This window comes from Chenopodium album, chromosome 15 (genome assembly GCF_948465745.1).
Source record: "Chenopodium album chromosome 15, dcCheAlbu1.1, whole genome shotgun sequence".
Lineage (NCBI taxonomy): Eukaryota > Viridiplantae > Streptophyta > Magnoliopsida > Caryophyllales > Amaranthaceae > Chenopodium > Chenopodium album.
In genome coordinates this window covers 33,684,946-33,703,073 of record NC_137848.1, presented here as the reverse complement: position 1 = coordinate 33,703,073, position 18,128 = coordinate 33,684,946, and the positions used below count along the sequence as shown (strand labels likewise).

Below are 18,128 nucleotides of genomic sequence, written 5' to 3'. Positions count from 1 at the left end.
ATTATCCGTTTGCGCTTCTCCTTCTCAAAATTAATGAAGGCATTAATTATTCAATCAAGGAAGGAGCACCACCTACCTGAAACATCATCCTCCAAGCCACAAGCTTCTCAATTATTATTATTGTCTTTAAATATTAGTTATTATTATTAAATATTAATTATTATTTTTTAAATATTATCATTATAATTAATTATTATTACAACGAGCCTGTTCTGATTGACTGAAATGAGCTGAAGTGAAGTGAACTGAACTTATTGGAGTTGAACTGAACTGAACTGAATATTTTATGAGAGAAGGAAATTAAGAATTGAATTGAACTGAATTCATTGGAGCTGAACTGAATTGAACTGAACTGAACTGAAAATAAGCTGAAGAGAATAGGCCCCACCTCCGATTACTTTTATATGTAACTTTGAAATATTTTATATCTCTTAAATAATAATCCAAAGTTGCATATAAAAGTAATTGAAGATAGTATCAAATATTAATTATTATTCCTGTTTGTTATTATTTGTAAGCAGAGTTGATTTCAACAAAGCACGGCTGGAATTAACAGAACATAACAGCTAAAAAAAAGAAAAAGGAAAACAAAATACCGTGGTGACTCTACCACAGCAGTACAACACTACGCCATAATCACCCCCTTTTTTTTTCCCTGCGCGATAAACCCCAACCCATCATCATTCATCTCATCCTTAAAAAATATACCCTATCTCCTCCTTCCTTCTTTTCTCTCTCTTAATTTTTTTTTAATAAAAAATCAAATAAAAAAAATCTGTTTGCTTATCCCAATTTTATCCCCATTTTTTTCTCCCGCAGATCTTTCAAATCAAATTAAAAATCAAATTTTAAATTAATTTTAAATTAAAAATCACCTTCTCTCTCTCTCCTCTTCTTCGTCTTCTAACTCCCTTACTCTTCTTCTCTTTGCTCTCTCTGAATTTTTTTTCCAGATCTAGGGTTTCGCTCTGAAACCCTAGATTTTTCAATTTTGAATTTTTCCCTGTTTTCTTGCGTATCAATGGCGACTCCTTACATGACTGCTGCTCAGGTATTTAAATTTCATTTTTTTAATCCTAATTTCATTATTTCTACTTTATTTTATTCATTTTTTTTTAATTATTTTTTTGATTTTTTATAGGTGGGCAGCTACTTTGTTACGCAGTATTACTCAATGCTTCAGCAAAGACCGGAGTTTGTGCACCAGCTTTACTCTGACGCAAGTACGATGATTCGTATTGATGGTCATACTCGCGAGACTGCTACTGCAATGCTGGTCATATACACTTTTCTCTCTCCTCTTTTTGTATTGCTTGCTTTGTTTTAGTTGCTGCTACTTAATTTTGTGCAATATTTGGTTGTGGGAATTGTAGGAATTGTGGGGTTTTGTTGAAACTTGAAATGAATTGTTTTTTGGTTAGTGAAATTTGGATTCTTTTGTGAAATGGGTATTTTCGCCTTTGCTCGGTGAGAAATGAGTGTTTCGGGTGAAAGAGGGAGGTATGGGGATTAAGTTGGAAATGGGGTGGTGGATAAAGGATTAATTGATTGTGGTTGCGTTGAGTGATGTTAAGGTGATGGTGGAAATTGATTAATTGTTCTATATACTAAATGACGGCGAAGTGTGTTTTGCTTATTGGAATTTGATGGGAATATTTGTGTAGTTTATGCGGGTGGAAATGAATGATTGGGAAAGCTGTGAATTCATGCCCTTAAGTCCCTGTGAATGAGCCTTTAATTATTCTGCACTTCAATTGCCAGCAGCGTAAATGTTGGTTCTTCATGCGCCTGGATAATGATATGTGTACTGGTCTGGATTGTCAGTTTAGTTATATATCACTTAATGATAAAGGAGTGTTTTTTTTGTTTTGGGACGAAGGTCAAGGTTGTATTTTGATTTTTGATGTAGGAGAAATCAAAAGTTGACAATGTAATACTAGGAGTGTCAACTTAGGTGTCACTGGCCACGAGCTACTTAAAATTTGATGTTTACTATGAATAAATAAATCGTTGAATGGAATGAATAGTACCTATCTTTTTTGGTTCCATTTCGCTTGTTCTACACTCTCTCTTTTCAAGTCAATATAAACAGTAAAAATGAAGAACAAAATAATTGTAGCACTAGAGTATTCTTACCTAAGGACGATTAACCTGGATTGAGGATGCCAAATTATAGTGATAAGAACTCTATGGAGATGAAGCTATTCCATCTGTCCAGCTTTGTTTGAAGTGGCAGACTTGAACCTTCCATCCTACAAGCCTGTATTCAGACATTTTACCATCCTGTTTGAGCTCTTCTCTTCATTAGTATTATATTCTTGAAATGTGGACTTAGAGGATTGTATTAATTAAGGTCCACTAATTTTGCTTCTTCTCTTACATTCTCCCCTAGTTATGAAAATTCTAAGTTTCCCTATTCACTTTCTGTCAGTAGTATATGGTTTATAATACATATAATCCATCTTATGGGGAATTTTTGGTTGTATGCTTTCTTTTGTTTATTTTCCGTGAATGCTGTTCTTCCCACTCTTTCTTCATGCAACTGACGCACTTAACATATTTACCCTGGCAGCAAATCCATGCACTTGTTATGTCAATGCGTTTTACATCAATTGAGATTAAGACGGCTCATTCCCTTGAATCATGGAATGGAGGAGTAATTGTGATGGTCACAGGGTCTGTACAGATAAGGGATTTCAGCGGGAAAAAGAAATTTGCTCAGACATTTTTTTTGGCTCCCCAAGAGAAAGGATTTTTTGTTCTCAATGATGTTTTTCACTTTATTGAAGAAGATCAAGTTCATCCTTATCCTGCACCGCTGATGGGGCAAGCCAATCTTAATGTGAAGTTGAATGCTTCTTCACCCATACCTGAGGCAGGTATGTAACTTTAGCTGTGATTATGGAGTCCCAGCCTTTTCTTAATAGACGAGGTCACTTGGGTGTGGTTAAGGTTTAAAGTAGAGTATTCCCTTTATTTAAAACTAAGATGTTGTGCCAAATTTTTCAGGCAAAGCAATGCTTTGTCATTGTTATATTGATGATTAAATTCACCTGTTATAGATACACTTGCTTGGACCTTATTATTGAAGGTTGAATTTGTTGCTTTAAATGCCTTCTGAAGTTTAGTCATGAAAAATTGTTATTGCATACTTAGTGATGTACCTTAATATACGACTTTGGTGATGTAAGATGATTGGCTATTTTACAGTATCAAACTTCATGATTAGTGGAGGAATGCAGGCCAGAGACTACATGCCTCCTGCGGATATCAAAGAAAATGGCGCAGTTGATAATTATTCAATGCCCGAACAGAGGCTTCAGCAAGCCCCTGAAGTCGAAAATATACTTGATGTCAATTCTAGGGAGCAGGCAAATGGTTTTCTTGAGAGCCCAATAAACCCCATACAGGAAATTCCACCATCACACATAGAGGAATCTGCTGAGGAGCCTCAAAAGCATACCTACGCTTCTGTGGTATGTGCCCGCTTGGCTTTAGTTGCCTTTGAATTAGTCTCTGTTAATGTTATGTTGTCATTTGTATTTTTGTATATCAGAGCATAGGTTTTATTTCATACAAAACTGATTGAAAATTCTATGTGCTTTACTGAAGTTACGTGCTGCCAAAGTACAGTCAACACTATCTGTGGCACCTCCATCTTCTTCTAACAAGGCTGTGACACCTGCTTCAGAGTGGCAGCAAGCCCCACAGCAAGCCCAGCAATCTGCTGCCCAACAACCCCAGCAGCTGACGAATTCAATGCAAGTTGCAAGTGAGAATTTTACAACAGACATGAGTGAGGAGGTTTTGGGTACAGATGATAGAGGTCTGCCAAGTTCCTTGTCTTTTTTTTTGTCTCAAGCCTTTGATTTGGATTTTTTCAAACAGTTTTCAAGTGATAACTTATCATCTGGGCTGATCTTAAACTTTTCAGATTCACAGTCTCTCCTTGCATGCATCATATCTCTTTAGATCTGTTACCTGCTTGATTTTTCCAGAATTTCATCTTCTGCACCATCTAGTATGATCTATTATTAAAATAATTTTGTTTGCTGTTATTGTAGGTGAAATAAAGTCAGTCTATGTGAGAAACTTGTTACCGAATGTATCTGCCTCTGAGTTAGAGGAAGAGTTTAAGAAATTTGGCCAACTTACTGGTGAAGGTGTAGCCATCAGGAGACTGAAGGTTTAAATGTGCATTATTTAATTTTTTATTGGAAGTCTTGGAATAATTTCTACCATCAGTTTTCAAAATATTGGTGTGCTTATATGTTGTCTGATGTGAACTATATTCAGGACACTGATGTTTGCTATGCATTTGTCGAATTCGAAGATATTGAATCTGTCCAAAGTGCAATCAAGGTTTGTATCTTAGTATTGTTTGTGGTGCTATCATGCTCCTAATACATTTTTCCTCATCTTAGATGTTCTATGTGCTTCCGCTGGCTGTGTTTGTGGTGACTGTCTGGAATTTAATTTAACTGCAAGCTTCAATTTATTTAATTAATTAATTAATTTTGTTATGGTCACTGTGCTTATGTTTTGTTTTACCATTATTTAGGCTGGCTCAGTTCAGGTTGCCGGACGACAAGTATACATAGAAGAGAGGAGAGCAAACAGCAGCTTTGCACGTGGAAGTATGCATACCTGCTCTGTATCTGTTTAAATGTCTTCATAATCTCTATTTCTGTTTCTCAATTAATTAATTTTGATCTAGTTGCTGATGTGTTAAGAAATGTCAATATAAGCTCTCTTGAGTTTCCATCTCTGTTTTTTTTGCCTGGACAAATGTCTAGTTGTCTTGCCTCTTTCAGTTTCCGTTGCCCCCTCCTGGCTCTCGCACTAATATTTTCTAGTATGTATCACAAAAATAAAACAGAACAGACATCCTTTTGTCACTTGTCAATATGGAAGAAATAGTCCTCTTTGTACAGCTGAAGATTTTACTTGAAATCTTCTAGTTATTGTTGCATCATAATTAGTGATATAAACTGACATTGAACCCCTGGTCATATATAACACTCATTAAGACTTAAGCTGGCTGACATTAACTATTGCATTACAAATTTAAACGTGTGCTGAAGCTGCTGTGTGCCTTGTTAACTTTGCATGGAATGATCTGAGCAGGGAGAGGGAGCGAAAGAGCTACATATCAGCCTGATTCTTCGAGGGGTCGGTTTGGAGGTCGTAGTTATAGCAGGGGCGGTGGTCAAGTTGGAGGAGAGCGCGAGTTCAACAGGCCACGAGGGAACGGCTATTACAGGCAAACTAGCCGACAAGATAAAGGGTATTCCACGAACCAAGCTTCAAGAAACGGACATACCATATCAGAGTGAACATTGTAGGTTGATGATGAAGAAATAGAGAAATTTTAGCATTACTTTCAGTTTAGTTTCCGAAAGTCAAACATAAATTATACTTAATATTTTTGCAGTTCTTTTGGCATTTGAAGAAATGCATTCTTTGGGGAGTAGCTTTCAATATCAAGGCTCTATTATTCATTTTTAACATCATAAATTAATTAAAGAAAAATGTTTGTCTTTAGTCAAAGATTTCATTGGCATAAAACTTTTGTTAATATGTTTTTTTTTTTATTACTTTGTCCTATTTTGACTTTACACGGCCTTAAAGACATATTTTAACACGTATGTATCTTTAACTTTATATATTCAAAATTTTTTAAAAATTTGATACTTGAAAGGAGTAAATGGATGAAGTTTGGATTAAGAGAAATTACGCCTTAGCCATTTGGTAGAAAAACCTATTTCGAGAAATTGTAGGTTGCAAGAGATTGCCGATGGTGGTGGTGGAGGTGGTGGCACCTGACTTGTGTGTTCAATGCTTCTACTTCTCTTCGTTGGTGCCATGGGTGTAAATTTCAAGCTATTTCTCACTAGAAATTGAAACCCCTTGGTTGGAAGTATGTATTTTGAGAAAGAAAAATATGGGAGAGAAGTAGAGAATGGAGTAGCAAGTAAGAAGGAAAAAGAAACTTGGTGAATTTTGGTGAAGAATTGGGGTGTTAATGGAGATTTGAGACGACTGGTGAGAAGTTATTTGACTTTTTAAGAGAGAGAGAGAGAGAGAGTAGAAGGAGAAATAAGGAAGAAGAAGGAATTGTATGAAATACTAATATGAAACTGAGGTAGTAGAAGATTATTTCGAATCTCACTTGACAGGGCAGGCTCGCCCTAGGGGTCGGGGCGAAATTTTGCTACAGCTGCTGTTCTTGATGATTAAATTTCGCTTGATGATTAAATTTTTTTATATATATTTAATCACTACAAGAAAGCAGATATTTACCGACTAAAATTACCCAAAAAGATGACAGCTGATATATGCCAACCAATTTACTGCCTACAAGTTTACCAGAAACGGAGTTTGGATTTCACGGATGAAAAACCTACTAGGTCCAGGCATGAAATTATGCATTCTTTGCTAGGATTACATTCGGGTAGCAAGCCATGACATAAGAAGCTATAATTACAAATTAGTGTTGGAAATATTTTTATCTCTGGTATAATATTTAACGGCCTTAACTTCTCACAGATGAAAATTTTACGGGCGCTTATCAACATATAAACCTTCCAACAAGAAGAGAGGCAAAATCACATTCTGTATAAAAACAGAATTTCAACTATTGAACATCACAATTTAATTATCATGCTGTTCATCTAAATGTACAACCTGAAGTTCACTATGAAAAAGAAGTGGGTTATTATTCATCATCAATGGTCCATATAAAACGAGCATAAGCTGCGAGAGTGTTGCTGCAGGAAACAAGCATAAGAAAATAAGTTAATTTCAGATTAGAAATTCTGAAAATTGTGTGGAAAAGTAGGCGTACTTTGAAGTTTAAAATCCTGGAAGATTTGGGAAAGATCAATACCTATCTCCAGGGGCAGCTTCAATAGCTCGTTCCATGTAATATAAAGTTTTTTCCTGGTCATGATGAATTTCCCATAGTAAAGTTGCATACTGCAACAACATCTCCCCATCTTGTGGGTAAGCCAATATGGCACGCGAGTAATATTCTTCAGCACTCTGAAGATCACCCTTTGTCTGTCATTAGAACACATCATCAACCAAATAAGTCATATTCCGGACATAGTTAAAAGGGGCTTACACAGTCCAAAGTTCACATATACAAGAAATTTCAACCAAAGGAGCTAACACGGTCCAAAAGTTCACATATACAAGAAAATTCTACCAAAGGAGCTAACACGGTCCAAAAGTTCAGATATACAAGAAAACTCTACCAAAGGAATTAACACGGTCTAAAAGTTCACACTTACAAGAAATTTAGATCAAAGGGACGTCACAATAATGTCCTCATGGAACTCATTCATAATTTTAAAGGAATTGATACCTGATGCTCCAAATTCTAGTGGGTGCTTGGAATTAATTGGAAAGTTGGGGTATGTTGCAACAGTTTTAGGCCCGGGGAGTAGTAGGGAGGGGATCTTAAGGAAGCAATACATTAAACAAATATGAATAAATCAGTTCAAATTATAATCTCCTGTCACTATGAATCTATGATTTTGTCTCAGAATCAAATATCTTCAAATGGTCAATGCAATGGTTTACAAATTACAAATACAATACTCTATCCATGTTTATTAATTGTTCCGACTTTTTCACTATTCACATTATTTACTTTGACCAATTTTCTTATACTGACATTTAAAATAAAATGTTATTTACGTAAAATGTTTCATCTATATACCTATCTCTGGAGACAGCTTCAATTTAAGACAATTTTCAGTTCAACCATTTGAGATTGAAGAATATATGGTAGCTTGCAGGAAGAAGCATAGGAATTGCCAATCGTATGGCATGCAATATGCTGAAGCAGTAAATTATCACATTTGGCTACGGAGAAATCAAAGAGTTTGCAATGGCAACATTTTCGACTGTAAAGCTACTTTTAAGTCAATCATCATTTTCATTGCTGGATACTGCTGCTAGCTTATGATTCTGTCTTCAACTCTTCCTATAAGGTGGGAAGAGAGGATGAGCATGAAGCTGTGTTGCACTAAAGTTTTTGGAGGTTGTAATCAGATGTTAGGATTTCTTTGTTGCTTTAGCTGTAAAACGCTCTTGGTAAATATTATATTCTATCCCCTAATGTCCATTCTATCTTAATGGTCAAACTATAAAACTAGTGAACAAAGAATATAAAGTTTTTATAAAGTTTGTTAATACTTGATTAAAGATAGATGGTGAAAGGTATACTTGGAAAACCGTGGAAATGGCACTATACTATGGAATAGAGGGACATTATTTGCTTTACCAGTAATAGAGTAAATGCTCTAAAAATACAGTTGGAGGTTCACCTGATACAAGAACTGAGCATACTTCTTCAGAAACAGGGGATCCGATGGATCTTTCTCAATCATCCTCTTATAGTAATCTTCTACATCAGCACTGTTTATAGGGACTCCTTTAAAATTTGGACTGTCAATGCCACCATCAACGCCAACTACAATCTCATCTGCAGGATGCAAGTGAATAGATTTTTGTAGGTCTTCCTGGAAGCCAACCTCAGTTAGGTTCCCAAGATTTAACGATCAAACATTCACTTTAATAGGACTTTCATACCTGTCTGAGATCAGGTTGAATAGAGCCCTCATGTTCAGCATCACCTGCTTCCCAAAGGAACTTAGCATATGCTGCCAGAACATTGCTGAAGCATGAGGTACGATGTCAGCATTTCAGCAAATTTGCCAATTTACACTTTAGAGCTTCTTATATATACCGCGACAGCAATGCATGTACTAACATAGAAATTCCTAATACTCACACATCACAACAGATTACACTGATGCTAGCTTAAAGCCACAACTAAGGGTTTATATTTTCCTTTGCAGTTACAGGGGAAAAGGATTGCCTACGTAACATACGAGGCCTATGTCAAAAAAATTTGTTGTCTAAGATGCTGCTCATATATGTGTGCAATTCGGCTGATATATGTACTTCAGATACTATTGTTACAACTTACAAGTGTACATAAATCAAAGTTATAGACACCTACATTTGTCCTCCCCAATAACCAATGATGAAATCAAAACCGAGATTTACTGAAGACTGGAACTTTACATGAGCATAACCATAATCTGGCTCAATTATGAAATAATTAAACCCCAATCCTTTTGATTACTATAATCAAAGATAAGTTCTGCAGAAAAACATGTCCGAAAGCCCAGTTACTTTACACTTATAATATGAGTTTAAGTTAAAATGAATTCATATAAGTCCATATAAGTTGAGTTCAGGGATAAAAAGTTCTAATAATCAAGTTAAATTCATATTTACATTTTTATAAGAGATGATTGATTAATCATTGTCTCCCTTTAATTTTCCTATGTTCAGGGAAAATAATCATGATACTTAAAACTTAACAAGATAAAGAAATTGTGCAAGCTGACTGCACATGTAGTAAAAGGTAAACTATGTCAAGCTAACATTTAGGAGTATGGTATCAAAATTACACACCTATCCTTGGGAGAAGTTTGAGCAGCAAGCTCAAAGTATCCCGAGGCTCTTTCCTGATCACGATGGAGCTCCCACACCAATTGAGCATAATGTGAAAGATTTTCCCCATCACTAGGATCAGCTACTGTGGCGCGAAAATAATACTCTTCTGCTCCTTGAAGGTCTCCTTTTCTCTGTTTCAAAACAAATTATTCATCAAGTTTATCCAAAGTTAATACAAAATAGAAACTGTTTAAATAAGTGTTTATTTTCCTATATTGATGCAGAATGTAGCTTAGTTAACACAGTTAAAAAATATTGCTACAAAAGAACCTTTTGTATTGGTTTCAAGATTTATTTTAGCAGAAGTCTAAACAATACTGTATAATGTATATTGGTTTCGAAATAACATATCTACATTGACATGGAAAGGGGTAAAAATAACAAAAGCTAAGACAGGAGAAGTTCGCAGGGCCAAGGATAATTCCATTATGTATGCAGATGAGAATTTGAGAAAAAGACAGGAGGTATTAATTAAGTGGGAGTTCCCTAGAGTAGGGTGGGTGCGGCTCAACACCGATGGAGCATCCAAAGGAAACCCTGGACCAGCCGGAGCAGGTGGGTTGATTAGAGGATCAGACGGAGAGCTTCATACTCTTTTTGCTACTAAGTGCGGCAGCTGATCTAATACTAAAGCAGAGTTAATGGGCGTACTTCGTGGGCTGGCTTTTGCTTGGAACGGAGGTCATAGACAAGTCCAATTATCTGTGGACTCAGGAAATTGTTGTGCGTTTACTAGTTGAAGATTGCCCTTCAACCTCTCCTTATATTCACATTATCCGGAAATGCAAGTCGATCATGTCTCGTGATGAATGGAAGGTGACTATTAGTCACTGCTATAGAGAGACTAATCGGAAGGGCTGACTGGTTAGCCAACTATGTTGTCCATGCTGAATTTGGTCGTGTTTGAAGCGGTCCCGAAAGATCTTCGTGCTGTTTTATTGGAGGATTTGTGTGGAGTGGCTAGGGCTTGTCTGATTCTGGTGCACAAGGACTAGTTTTATTTTTTGTTTGTTTGTTTTTGGTTTTGTTTTTGCTTTGTTTCCTGTTGTTCTTTTGTCATGGGGCTTGCCTCTCTCTTTTACCAAAAAAAAAAAAAAAGAAAAAAAAAACAAAAGTTAAGGGCTTGTTTGACATCATTTTTTGTTTTCACTTCCCTATTTTTTTTGAAAACCAAAAACCAAAAACAGGAAACAAGAAAAAGGTGTTTTCACTTTTCTATTGTCAGTTTTCAAAATTATCGTGATTTTAATAAGTTTATATAATTTTTGATTCATTATGGGACATATATCATATACTTTTAAAAAACAAAAAACCAAAAAACAGAAAACCATAGCAATGGCAAACGAATCCTAAGATTGCAAAATCTAACCGTGGGTCCAAAATGAGTTATGGAAGTTGCAAAATAATTGCAAAATAACTTTATTTTTTCAAAGATTTTCTTTATCTCTTTCCTCATCTCACGAGTTTACTTTTTTTCCTCTCTTTAATTTTCCAAACTACACACCTCATTTTGCAATTAAAAGAGAATGGATGAAGTACATATCAGCATAATAAATTGACAAAGACGAGTTTACGATCATTCATTAAAAGAACATATTAGGGGTTTACTTCTATTATTTTAAGGCAAATATAAGTCCTTATTTCCATATCTTGGATATAAACTCAGGACTCTCTCTTGATACCCCACTTCAAATACAATACCCCACTTCAAATTTAAACTTCATAACAAACAGAATCATATAGAATATAAATACAATATACAGTATCATACAAAACTCATAACAGTTTCTCACAAAAATTATATTTATTTTCTTCAGAAACAACACATTTACAGCAAAGCATATTATAAAAAAGGCATCATAAAATCTGACCTGTAGAAACTGAGCATACTTTTTCAGAAACAAAGGATGATTAGGAAATTCATCAATCAACTCTTTATAATACTCTTCATCATTTTCTCTTTCCTCCCTAAAACTATTAAAATGATCCTTAATCCCAGGCCCAGAAGCAAGGTACATAGGTGGACTAGGTGATGTTTCATCATTTTCAACATCTAATTTCTTCTCAAACCCACCAACAGTTTCACCCAAATCATCACCTTCTTCTTTGATTAAATCCATGTTTGGTTTCATAAAACTAAAATCACCATTACCCTGAAATTCCCCATCAATCTTTTCATCTTGTTCTTCAACACCATGATTATTGGTGTATATCGATAAAGACAGGGCCGTTTCTAACATTATAGAGGTTTTTTTTCTTATTGATTTTGAGATTGAAGATGGTATTATTCTATGTTATTAGGAAATTAATAGAACTGGGATCGTGATTTTGCCTTTGCTTGAGAGTGAAAATTTCCTGCAATTAGGACCTCTAATTTTTTTTTATATTTTTTTTTTTTATTTTTGCTTAAAGATTTGAAACGCAACACGTGTAGAGCATACGTAGGAGGGTAGTGTGTCGCTGACGAATTATGGTTACAGGTGTCAATTTAGGTGTATGAGTCGGGTAATCGGGTTTGATGAAGTCGAATTGAATCTAATTTTGAATTTGGATAATGTCAAATTATCTCGACAATTGGTTACTAATATTAGTTACTAATATTATCCCAACGATTACACATATCATCCAAACAACGAATTATAATCTCAAATCAGTGTAAATAGACCCTTAGCATAGAGCCCCGAAATTTCAGCTTGCAGCATGCAAAGTGATTTCTTTGTCCTTATTTTTTTGTTCAATTTGTCTGTGCACGGTATCCTAAACGTGTATAAATGCTATATCTTTTATTTCCATACACGTTAAAATTATAAAAACGTAATATTAATAAAATATACAACGAGACGTATCTAACAAAATCACTCATCACTAAATTATCTTTTATATATTAACAGTAATTTATGGTCAAAATTTTCAAAATTTGACTTCAAAAATGACAATGGGGCAAAAATAAAAGGACAGCGGTATAATACGTTTACAAATTAATTCTCCATAATTACCTCTGTCAATCTGCAATCCCCATAAACAAACTTTCCATCTTAATAACTCTCCTTTATTAATCAGCCATTAATTCTCACACTATTACCAAAAAAAAAAAAAGGTTTCCTATAAGGATCTTGCTAACGAGCGCCCCGGGGCGTTAGTTAAGGAATAATTTTATTGGTTGAAAGAATATTAAGTTAAGAATGCATGACAAAATCACGCGTCGTTCGGTGTAATTAATGTTAGTTTTACTCTAATATTTTCACTTTTTATTCTCTTATCTAACGCCCCGAGGATGCTCATTAACTTTTGCCTTCCTATAATATTCCCATGGTCCAACTTCCTCTTTTAATGCTTAGCTATGAATATGGAGTAGTATTTCTTAATCATTGAATTGTTTCTAATAGAAAAATATCAAAATTCATTCAATAAATCAGTCATATTACTCATATACTTGTATAAGGTATGTATTAATTTACTCCGTTTTTCTTCTCTAATACTTTGAGTTGCATACATTGAGCTTATTTTTACATTTTTTTAAGTGGAAAGTAAAAGAAATTGGTAACCTGTAATTGTGATAAGCGGCAATGGGGTTTTCAATATTTGAAATTTGAATTAATAGGTTGTTTCTATCAATTTTTTTTTACAAGTTGTTTCTATCATATTTTTACCTTCATTTATTAGTTTAATTAATAATTACACACCTTTGTAATTTGGTATTAATTTTAAATTAAATAATTTTTCATACATGAGTTAAAAAAATTGCATTTTTTAGGGCCCTATTTTTAGGATTAGAACAGGACCCCGAAAATATTTGAGACGGCCTTGTATATCATATCACTTCACTAATATATAAAGTAGGTCTCGCAGACAGGCCACGAGACATCGACACTTGACATTCCAGTTTTTCGCCAAGTGTCGAGCCATGCGACAAACAGTGTTATAATGAGACATATGATGCTAAGCAAGCGAATTTTGGATAGATTTTTTTAAGATAAAAATGTTGTATAGTGTTTTATTATCGATATACTTCTAATATTTCATATATACAAATGAATTATAACTTTCAACAAATATGTTAAAATCATCACTAATTCCATTATAAATTTTTTTTTTAAAATGTTCTTTAAAATGAAATCCATTTTTAATATATTTTAATAAAAAAAATCAATTAAAATAAGTTCTAATAAAAAAAAATTAGTTTGGTAAAAATACTTTCAGATCATTAGAAATAATATAAGTGCAACAAAAAATATCGAGATCATTAGAAATAATATAAGTGCAACAAAAAATATCAATTTAATATAACATAGATTTCTATTTACAAATAAAACTACAAAAAAAAAGTACATTATTATTTAAATAAGCGATATGATATCGTATATCTAAATATTTTACAATATGAAAAGGGGTTATATTATCATATTAACATTCAAGTAAAAGTTTAGGATAATCCGGGCATCGCCTGGGTACAAAACTAGTATATATATATATATATATATATATATATATATATATATATATATATATATATATATATATATATATATATATATATATATATATATATGAGGGATTTGGTAAGAACCCCTCCTTATATAAGACCACTAGTTTATATAAGAATCAATCTAATCCGTAGGAGTAGAATGAAATAGATGGTTAAGATCAATAAAGAGTTAGTAATGGCGTTGTTGTAAATATCACAACATTTCACTGGCATACATAGCCACTTTTTAATTTTCTCTCTCCTCAAACCCAGCCCAAACTTCTCTGCACTTTCTCTCTCTTTAAACTCATCATATTCTCTCTTCTCCAAACAACAAAATTGCTCAAAATTGAACCAAAAAACAACAATTGTCTTCAAATTTTCACATAATTTCATGAATTTTCTCATAAGACTTACACAAAACAAGCTAGATCGAATAATTTTAGTAGAAATTTTGCAAAGATGAAACCCTAGCTTAGATTTCGCAAAAGTTGATTCAAAGTGAAATATGAGTGAAAATTAGCGAAGAACAACATAATCCTCTAATATAAGTTCCGAGATGCAAAGGTAAGTAAAAACCTATTAATTTCAACGAATTTAGGTACTCCCTCCGTTTTTTTTAAATGCATCAGTTTAATTTTTGCACTATTCACATACCATGGTTGACTTGATTTTTTCACCTCTATAAAATAAATAAGCTTGTTAGTATATGCGTTTGATAACTTCTCTGTTATTTCGTTTATTGCTTACCTTGCTGCCAGTATGCTTGTTTAGACACGCTGCTGAGCCATGGTGTAGTGGTACCTAAACCTTAACTTAGCATCCCCTTTGTTGTATTAGGTGAAGCCTCGTAGGTTGGGCTTTCCTGTTACTTTTATTCTGACCGCTTCTCTGACTTTGCTCCCTGACTTGGCTGTATAGGGCCTTCTTATTTCTTGGCTTTCTATTGCACTTGGTGGGAACTTGTTAAATTTTATGCCATTCATCTTGTTTATGATGAAGGCTTATGCGTTATGTCATCTACTTAGTTTTTGTAGAGACTTACTTGCATGCCATTTAGCTTGCTTGCCTGTAACTTGTTTGTGCGTCGTTCAGCCTGTTTTGCTGTGACTTATTTATGTCGTTCAACTTTTTTGGCAACGACTTGTTTGTATGTTGTTGAGCTTGTTTTGCTGCGACTTATTTATGTCATTCAGCTTGTTCTGCTGCGACTTATCATTTTCTGCATCTTACTTATCTTTTGTAAGAGCTTATTGTTGGTCTATCTCCTCTCCCCCCACAAAAGAGGTGAGCTGGGTGGGAACAAGAGAACCTTGGTGATGCCCGCTCAGCCTGCTCCTTTGTTTCTCGTTCACCTTTCCCTGCTCAAGTTGAACGTGTTAGGCCTCCCCCTCAGGCGTCCCCGAGGTGGTACCTTGTTTTACTTTGATCAGGTAAGTTAGACTTAGGGAAGTGTGATCTCCTTTGCCTGATGTCATGTTGTTGCATCTTATTGTGATGCTTTTTGCCTTTAATGTTTGTATGGCATTTTCTACATGTTAGTGTGCAATGCTAAAGCATAACTCAACATATAAACCTGCTTAGACAAGCTCATATGGTATACTCCTCACGTAGAGGCTCGTATTTCATTGAATTCAAATGGCTTAAATTGCCTTAATTAACATAACATAATCTTAAACAAATTTCTTGCGTAATTTAAACAAAGTTTTTCGATTTCTACTTAGCCATTTGCCTTTTTAAACAAAATATTTCTTTAACACATCTGCATTGAAACTATTCCTTAAGACCTGACCTTCTTGATCTGCGAGGAGGAAAGCGCCTGGCCCTACTTGCTCATGGATGATGAAAGGGCCTTCCCAGTTGGCTGACAGCTTTCCATGCTGGTTTCCCCTCCCTAATGTTGCTGTGTCTTATGAGAACTAAGTCTCCAGGCAGCAGTTCTCGATGCTTAACTCTTTTGTTGAAAGCCTTCGAGATTCTGCTTTTTTGGGCTGCTAGCTTAAGAGTTGCTTTTAGCCGCATCTCTGGCAGGAAGTCCAACTCCTCCAGCAGGCGCTTCTCCTTTCCTTGCTGCTCATAGTGCTGGATTCTTAGGCTGGGGATTTGTACTTCCACCAGAACTACTGCGTCTGCCCCATAAGCCAGGGTGAAAGGACTTTTGCCAGTAGACTCCTTCTCTGTTGTTCTGTTTGCCCATAATACCTCTGAGAATAGATCATCCCAAAAGCCTTTATGTTCTTCCAATTTCCTTTACAAGGCTGTTAGGATCAGCTTGTTTGTTGCTTCTGCTTGGCCGTTGCTCTGCGGGTGGCAGAGTGAGGCACTTGTATACTTTGTTCCCATCTCTTCCAAGTAGTCCTTGATGGTGTCACACTCAAATTGGCACCCATGGTCAAAGACTATGCATTGTGGCACCCCAAATCTTGTTATGATGTTCTTCCATATGAACGTTCTTACTTGGACTGCCTTTATGTACTTGGTGGGCTCAGCTTCGATCCACTTGGTGAAATAATCCACTACCACTATGAGATATTTTCTGCCTGCTGACCCAGTGGTGAAAGGTCCTAATATGTCCATTCCCCACTGAGCAAATGGGATCGGGCTGAGAATTGGGGTCAGATCATTTGCTGGTTGATTTATAACTGGAGCGTACTTTTGGTACTTTTCACACCTTCTGACATAAGCTAAGGCATTCTGCGTCTGGGTTGGCCAGTATGCTTCTCTTCTTAACACTTCAACTCCCAGGGCTTTTCCGCCAATGTGGTTGGCACAAATTCCTGAGTGTGCTTCTTCCATGATTTTTTCCTATTTCCACTCTGGAATACACCTGGCTTGGAGAAGCCCTTTTTGTTGAGCTCCCCGTTCATCACCACGTACCAGTTGGCGTCATTTTTGACTTTCTTGGTTTGTGCCTCGTCATCCGGCAATGAACCATGTACCTTATAGGTCAGTATGTCTGTGAACCATGCTCGCTGCTGCTTGGTGCAATTCACCTGCTTGCTTTTTGTGATGCTGCTTTCTTCTAGGACTTCCACCATGACTGTCCTTGTAAGGCTTTGTAGAGTGGAGCTAGCTAGCTTTGATAGTGCATCGGCTTGGGAATTTTCCGCTTTGGGGACCAAATCTATCTGAAAATGCATTAGCTAAGCCACCAGCTCTTTCACCTTGGTTGTGTACTTTATCATTGTAGGCTCTCTAGCCTCATACTCCCCCTTCAGCTAGCTGGCTACCAGATGGGAATCAGTCTGCAGGTGCACTTTTCTGGCTCTTTCTGCAATACTTATTCCTTTGGTTGCAACTATTGTTTGTCCTTTGTAATGTTTGAATTGATTGAGTGATCCATTAATTAGCATAATCATTGAGTTTGTATGTGGAACCTATATCCCTAGTGTTTAGTATATTGAATTTCTCGATTTATCTAGCCTTCTCGATACCTTAGTTACCAACCATATCTTTCTACAATCTTCGAAGTAGCTTGACCTAGGCTATAGCTTGCACCTACTCATTCCTTTGGGTTCGACCCTTGACTTACCATATACTCATATTAGGTTGGTCGAGTGTTTATAAATTTTGTTTGGCTCTAGGAAAGGGTAGAAAACGACCTACATTTTCCATGCGTTAAAAATGGCTTCTCTCTCTACTATTTCTGGAAAATAAGTGTTAAGTACAAAATAAGTCATCCCCCCGAAAAAGGAAAAGTCTAAGAGTATAAATAGAAAATCGAACGAAGGGGAACGGGGCGCCTAGTGCGTGCGCACCACCAGGCTGCGCGCGCGCACAGGTGGGTTTGCGCGCACGCACCACCTATGCTGCGCGCGTGCACCCCTGCTTGGTGCTCGTGGCCTTGCCTCGTTCGTCCCTCGATCGATCTCCGCGCTCCAGAGCATCCCTATCATTGGTACACTCGAGGAAATGCTCGTGAGAAGGGCAACTCCTTTATCTTCCAAGCATTTGAACACTTCGAGCCAAAGCATTGCTTTTAAGGTTCTCGTGCTTGCGGAGCTAGCTTGAATTGCATGTTTGGATTCCCGAACTTAGCTCCATCAACTTCCTTGAATGCGCTTGAGCTTCCTTCTTAATAATTATACCTCGGGAAACTCAACACACCTACAAAACAAGTCAAAGA

At 35.8% G+C, this 18,128-nt stretch overlaps 2 protein-coding genes across 2 annotated transcripts; one reads left to right on the top strand and one right to left on the bottom strand.

Annotated features, from left to right (window-relative positions):
- Nucleotides 1–749: 749 nt before the first annotated feature.
- LOC145583101 (nuclear transport factor 2-like) lies at nt 750–5,481 on the top strand. Its single transcript, XM_081640248.1, has 9 exons — nt 750–1,051; nt 1,142–1,276; nt 2,573–2,879; nt 3,211–3,476; nt 3,613–3,826; nt 4,065–4,186; nt 4,297–4,362; nt 4,562–4,637; nt 5,128–5,481. The coding sequence occupies exons 1-9, from the start codon at nt 1,022–1,024 to the stop codon at nt 5,334–5,336; spliced, it is 1,425 nt and encodes a 474-aa protein (XP_081496374.1). The 5' UTR covers nt 750–1,021; the 3' UTR covers nt 5,337–5,481.
- Nucleotides 5,482–6,598: 1,117 nt separating this feature from the next.
- LOC145582161 (uncharacterized) lies at nt 6,599–11,895 on the bottom strand. The gene is made up of 6 exons (XM_081639172.1): nt 11,409–11,895; nt 9,496–9,668; nt 8,602–8,686; nt 8,337–8,531; nt 6,890–7,062; nt 6,599–6,770 (listed from the first exon to the last, which is right to left on the bottom strand). Exons 1-6 carry the CDS (start codon nt 11,775–11,777, stop codon nt 6,719–6,721), a joined length of 1,047 nt encoding a protein of 348 aa, XP_081495298.1. The 5' UTR covers nt 11,778–11,895; the 3' UTR covers nt 6,599–6,718.
- Nucleotides 11,896–18,128: the final 6,233 nt, after the last annotated feature.

What these genes read in the sequence shown, in the direction of transcription:
- LOC145582161 (XM_081639172.1), bottom strand. Translation starts at nt 11,777, where the DNA reads ATGTTAGAAACGGCCCTGTCTTTATCGATATACACCAATAATCATGGT. An exon ending in TTCAACCTGATCTCAGACAG is followed by an intron (nt 8,532 to 8,601) that starts GTATGAAAGTCC and finishes GTTGGCTTCCAG; the next exon opens with GAAGACCTACAAAAATCTAT. An exon ending in GAAGCTGCCCCTGGAGATAG is followed by an intron (nt 6,771 to 6,889) that starts GTATTGATCTTT and finishes TGTTTCCTGCAG; the next exon opens with CAACACTCTCGCAGCTTATG.
- LOC145583101 (XM_081640248.1), top strand. Translation starts at nt 1,022, where the DNA reads ATGGCGACTCCTTACATGACTGCTGCTCAG. An exon ending in CTTACATGACTGCTGCTCAG is followed by an intron (nt 1,052 to 1,141) that starts GTATTTAAATTT and finishes GATTTTTTATAG; the next exon opens with GTGGGCAGCTACTTTGTTAC. An exon ending in CAGCAGCTTTGCACGTGGAA is followed by an intron (nt 4,638 to 5,127) that starts GTATGCATACCT and finishes TGATCTGAGCAG; the next exon opens with GGAGAGGGAGCGAAAGAGCT.